The following is a 6,112-nucleotide window of genomic DNA, read 5'->3' on the forward strand; positions in this document are numbered from 1 at the left end:
TTGAAACTAGGACTAAAATATTCCTTATAATCCACATTCAGGTTAAGGATGTATCAAATTTAAATTTGATACCCAAAATAACTTTATGCCTTAAATGGGTGGGATTTGTTGTGCCTGGCACCACTTGTTTTACTTTGTCAACTTATTTGTTCCACCATGGACTGTAATTCTAAGCAATGGTCTAACAAAAATGCTGAATAGCATCTCTTGGGGAACATTTATTTATGACGTACGCACTTATGGCAGAATCGTTTGATCCCTCGTGTAATCCTTTATACCCTCCTTTCTCCGATCACAGGCTCACAATGTTGGATCGCGCCTGTCGTGGTTATCGTCACCGATGAAACACCTGCCCGGTGTATTTTAAATCGATGTAATCCGTGTAAATCACACGAACCGTGTAAATACAATGTAAACCATCGTCGTTAACGGTTAAAGATCCTCCCCCACGTGTCCGGCTGCGTGGGACATGCCCCGATTGGTCTGTGATTACCCCTCCTTCACTCCCCACCACCACCGGCACCACCACCACCACCATAAATTATCCTTCCTCCCTTTCCTCAGTCCGCCATGGCCGTCGCCGAACCGGAGCCGCAATGCCTTCCGTTGGAAGGCGCCGCCATGGACGCCTTCTTGGAAACCACGGACAGTTTCCTGTTCGACTGTGACGGCGTCCTGTGGAGAGGGAACCGCGCCATCGACGGTGCTCCCGAGGCGGTGAACGCATTGCGGCGTCGCGGGAAGCGGGTTTACTTCGTGACGAACAACAGCCGGCGGACCCGAGATATGTACGAGCAGAAACTGCGGCGTCTCGGGTTCGACGCGGGGCGGGAACAGGTGTTCGGTTCGGCCTTCCTCGCCGCTCAGTACTTGCGTCAGGAGGCGAGTTTGCCTGCAGCTGGGAAGGTGTTCGTGATCGGCGACGCAGCTGTGTGTGAGGAGCTCGATGAGGCGGGAATCAGGTTAGGATTGGGGGTGGGGGGGTGAGGAGGTGACGGGGGGGGTGAGGACGTGACAGGGGAGGGTGGTTATGGGGGGTGAGGAGGTGACAGGGGAGGGTGGTAGTAGTCAGTGGTAATCGTGGTGGTTATGGGGGTGAGGAGGTGACAGGGGAGGGGTGTTAGAGGTGACAGGGGAGGGTGGTAGTAGTCAGTGGTAATCGTGGTGGTTATGGGGGTGAGGAGGTGACAGGGGAGGGGTGTTAGAGGTGACAGGGGAGGGTGGTAGTAGTCAGTGGTAATCGTGGTGGTTATAGGGGTGAGGAGGTGAGAGGGGAGGGGTGTTAGAGGTGACAGGGGAGGGTGGTAGTAGTCAGTGGTGGTTGTGGGGAGTGAGGAGGTGACAGGGGAGGGGGTGATAGAGGTGACAGGGGAGGGGGTGATAGAGGTGACAGGGGAGGGGGTGTTAGAGGTAGAGGTAAAGGTAGCAGGGTGAGGTCATTTCGTTGGGTGGTGATGATAGTGGTAGAGTGCCGTTGGATGATGGAGACGGAGATGCTGATGGGGTGGGTGGTAGTAGTCATAGTGGTAATCGTGGTGGTTGTTGGGGGGGGTGGTGGTGGGCCTTTCCTTTACTCAGTTCCTCTCCCTTTACTCAGTTCCTCTCCCTTTGCTCAGTTCCTCTCCCTTTACTCAGTTCCTCTCCCTTTACTCAGTTCCTCTCCCTTTACTCAGTTCCTCTCCCTTTACTCAGTTCCTCTCCCTTTACTCAGTTCCTCTCCCTTTACTCAGTTCCTCTCCCTTTACTCAGTTCCTCTCCCTTTACTCAGTTCCTCTCCCTTTACTCAGTTCCTCTCCCTTTACTCAGTTCCTCTCCCTTCCTTGATATTCTTTTCACTCTTCCATCAATCCTCTGCCTCTTCTCTTGCAGTTCCCGGTTTTAATTTACCCTTTTTAGCTCCTTTCCTTGCTTGTGCAATAAAAGATGGTCACTTTGCTGCAATCTTCTTCCAACCATTTCTCATGTCTCACCAGACTCACTTATAAGTTATAATCCAAGTGTAACCCCTCTTTCCACCACAACCCTGCTGCACTTCTCCCCCTATGCCACCTCTCCTCCCTCCTTCATCCCTCTCTTCCACCGCCCACTCCTCCCTCCGTCGCTCTCTTCCGCCACTACCTGATTCTCACTCCTTTCCTTCCTCTGTGTGTGCAGTTATGTGCGTCCGGTTCCTGAGCCTGTGTTCGGTGACATTGAGCAGTGGAGCAGCTTGCCTTTGGAACCGGATGTGTGTGCGGTCCTGGTGGCTTTTGACCAGCACTTCAGCTATATTAAACTCACAAAGGCGTGCTCCTACCTGGCAGACCCAGAGTGCCTCTTCCTCGCGACAAATCGTGACAATGCCGAGATGGTAGCGCCGGGCAGGGTCATTCCTGGTGAGTCATTATGGGCAACTCCTCAAACACCAAGGTGTTTGTGACCTTGCCGCTCATTTTCCTTGCGTTGGTTTGTCATTCGCTGTGATTTGTTTTTTTGATGCATGATGATTGTGGAACTAACCGCATGCTCCTTTGGCTGTGCGAGTCAGTGACTGGCAGCCTTTTGGCGGCTGTGGAGACTGGTGCGGCACGGCAGGCGATCGTTCTCGGCAAACCCAGCCCCTTCATCCTGCGCTGCATAGCATCCGTGAGTCCTGAGGGACCTCTAGAACTCCAAGGAACGGCCATCGTGGGTGACCGCCTAGACACGGACATCTACTTTGGGCAGACATGCGGCTTGCGCAGCGTCCTCTCGTTGAGTGGAGTCTCGAGCCTCGACGAGGCCTTCGAGAACCGGCGTGCCGGCCGCCTCAATATGGTGCCACAATACTATGTGCAGGGCGTCGCGGACTTTCTCCAGTCGGATTGCTAAAACAAATTTGCCGGCACACTTGGTCTTCTGCCTGGCATTTGCAATTCCTGGGAAGTTGTGCAGTAACCTCTATTATTGTTATTATCATTGTGATTAACTTCAGTCATGTATTTATTTATTTATTTACTTGCCTTTTTTTCCTCGTGGCACCGCGTTGTACTGCCTCACATGGACGGTGAGTGTTCGGTGTGCATTGAAGCAAAAAAAAAAAGATCCGATGACTTGGCACGTTGTGCCATTGGTCCGTTGTTTATGGAATCTACGTCCCGACGGAGAATTCGATTCTAATGGTGGAGAACCTAGGCACGTACGTCACGATCGGGTATTGCTTGTGCAAACCCTGCATTAATTAATTTATCTGTACAGATGCCAACCTTCCCTCATTTGGTGTGTCTGTCTGAGTGTCTGTGTATCTGCACTGGATTGTGCTTGATATCTGCAGCAGATAAACATATTAACTAGAACGGCACGAGGTAGAGCGCGTACCTACGCCTGGCTGAACAGTTTACATTTTGTATCCCACTGATAGGCCGGAGCTGGATCGGGACCTGAACCCAAATCTAATCGGCTTGTTCTTGTCACATACCCAACTTGTACACCAAGTTTTGTCAGAACTCGCCCACAACTTTTTGAGATATCATGCTATATGTCGTTTTGGCCCCATCTCTAAATGGAGAAGAGTCACTTCAAAAAATTATTACCTTCGCAAACTTTGTTCCAAACGCAAAAAGTTTTGATCGCTGTGTATTTATTTATTTATTTGTGAATATGTGTGTTTGTTTGTTTGTTTGTTATTCACATAACTCCAAAAGTATTGAACTGAATCGCAGCAAATTTGGTGGGATGATTGGTTATTATCTGAGGACCATTTGATTAGATTTTGGGAGCGATCGGGTCAAAGGTCAAGGTCATGAAAAGGTCAAAATCGTCTTTTTACCATAGCGCGGTCAATTTGTATCCAATTTGCATGCAACTAATGCCAAAATGTTCAGAATTCAATGCCCCATCTTGTGATATGTGACATGACACAATGACGTAATAACCCTTATTAGCGGTTGGGTGTCAAAGGTCAGGGGGGGTCACGACATTGCAAAATGTGCGGTTTTAGTCATAACACGGTCAATTATTATCCGATTTGCATGAAACCAACACCAAAATGTTGACTGTTCTGTTCCCCACACTCTAATACCAATTACAAAATTAAGAGTACAAAGGTCGAGGTCATGATAAGGTCAAAATCATCATTTTGCCAGAGTGCAGTCGATTTTTATCCAATTTGCATGCAACCGATGTCAACATGTTGGGAATTCAATGCCCAATCTTGTGATATATGATATGACACAGGAAATTTAATGTTTTTAAGCCATCATAACACATATGAGATGGCAGATGTGGTATGGGATTAAATACCCTCACAATCAACGGTTTCTCGGGGGGGGGGGGGCAAAATGTAGCGTTGGCGAAGGTATGCGCTCTACTGAGTGCCCGTTCGAGTTGGATCTGGATTCGGATCTTCACCAAAATCGGATTGATTCGTCCTTGTCACACCCCCAACCTGCACACCAAGTTTCATCTGAATCTGTCCATAACTTTTTGAGATGTCGTGCTCACAGACAGACGGGTGAAAACATGACTTCCGTGGAGGTAATGAGCGAGCAGTAAGAGTTATTTATTTATTTATTTTTATACTTGGTCCAAGCTCCGTCCCCTCCCCTTGAGTGAATGACTTGTCACAGGCACAGTCCAAGCTCCGCTCCTCTCCCCACGTGAGGGAGAGGCTCCACTGGTCTAATGATTATTTTTTTAAAGAGGTTTTTTTTTTTTTTTTTTTTGTATACCTTGGTCGAGGCTCGTATGAGAGCAAACACACAACTCACAGCAAGGAGGCATGAGACAAGAGGGGCGGGAGTGGAAGGGACAAAACAGTGGGGAACAGACACATTAGGTGAACTGTGGAAGGGATGGGGATGGGACGGGAACATGGCGAAGAGAAGATGGACATTTCAGGGACTTTCAGGAAGGAAAGCAGGAGAAATGAAGGAAGTGGGCTTGGGTGGATTATCGGGGGTAGAAAAGATCGAGGATTTGGATGGGGGAAGATAAGAGGTGGTGGTGAACAGCTGTTTTGAAAGCCTGGAGGGAAGAATGGGAAAGAATAGAGTGAGGAAGTTTATTCCAAAGGCGGGAAAAAAGAGGAATGAAAGAGTGAAGATGAGCAGTGATTCGTGATTTTGGTAGTTTTACCAGAAGGGGGTTGTTGGCGGACCTTGAGCGCCCTGTGGAAATGTGGTGGGGACAAATCGCAGAGAGAGCAGGGGGGGCAAGGCTGGAGAGGAGTCGGTAGAAGACAGAAAGACCACCGACCAACCTGCGGTGATTGAGTGAGAGGCCCAAAGACTCAGCTTCATTGCGGGAGATGCCGATGATCTTAAATGCCCTGGTTTCGACAGCGTTAAGCCGAGAAAGGTGGGAGGCAGGAGCACCAGCCCAGAGGGGAGAGCAGTACTCCATCAGTTTTGTGTTTTGTGTTGTATTTATTTATTTCTGCAGTTGTGGCTTTGGGTGATTTCGGTATGCCAAATTTCACTGCTCGAACTGAGAAAGTACAAAACATTTATATCAGTGAGTGACTAGAAAGAGCTTTATATATTAGATATTTATATATTCTGTAAATTGATCTAAAGAACACTGTGCAACACATAAAAGTCTACTTTTGCGCTGACCTAAGAATGGGGAAAACGATTTTGGTGCAGCAAGGAAAGGATTTCCACTTCGAGGATCTGTCTTCTACGTGATGTTGACGTGCCCCCCCCCCCCCCCATTCCCTTCTGTTGTCCTGTTTCATGGTACAGCTCGATCGGCTGAGTGTTGGACGATTGCAAAAGCATGTTTGTCATTTTGAGATGCAAGTTCTGTTGACCTCGTGCTACTGAGTGTTTTGACGCAGCTTTTATTTTTTTTGTACGTGGTGCCGTGATGAGATGCGTAATAAATGGCAAAATGGAATAATTGTTTGTTGAAACAAAATTTTTTTTTTTTTGCTTTCCCTCCTTTCAAAGGGAACTTCAATGCAGGAGGAGGCCATTCGGCCCATGAAGCCTGTGAAATCTTGCCAATATCCCTGTACCTATCAAAAACATATCCACTGTTGCTACACTTCCAGGGATACTATTCCATGCGTTAACCATTCTGAATGAAACACTTGTCTCAACATCATCTGAACTCTTCTCTTCTGTACTCTGAAACTATAGCTCCTAGTCCT

At 48.2% G+C, this 6,112-nt stretch overlaps 1 protein-coding gene across 1 annotated transcript; it reads left to right on the forward strand.

The window, feature by feature from the left end:
- The first annotated feature begins 475 nt into the window (after window positions 1-475).
- On the forward strand, window positions 476-5,859 carry LOC147009865 (phosphoglycolate phosphatase-like). Its single transcript, XM_085860991.1, has 3 exons — window positions 476-962; window positions 2,155-2,375; window positions 2,528-5,859. The coding sequence occupies exons 1-3, from the start codon at window positions 571-573 to the stop codon at window positions 2,848-2,850; spliced, it is 936 nt and encodes a 311-aa protein (XP_085717117.1). The 5' UTR covers window positions 476-570; the 3' UTR covers window positions 2,851-5,859.
- The last annotated feature ends 253 nt before the right edge of the window (window positions 5,860-6,112 follow it).

The sequence above is a fragment of the Eptatretus burgeri genome, chromosome 17 (genome assembly GCF_056783735.1).
Source record: "Eptatretus burgeri isolate ZD-2024b chromosome 17, Ebu_testis_v1, whole genome shotgun sequence".
NCBI lineage: Eukaryota > Metazoa > Chordata > Myxini > Myxiniformes > Myxinidae > Eptatretus > Eptatretus burgeri.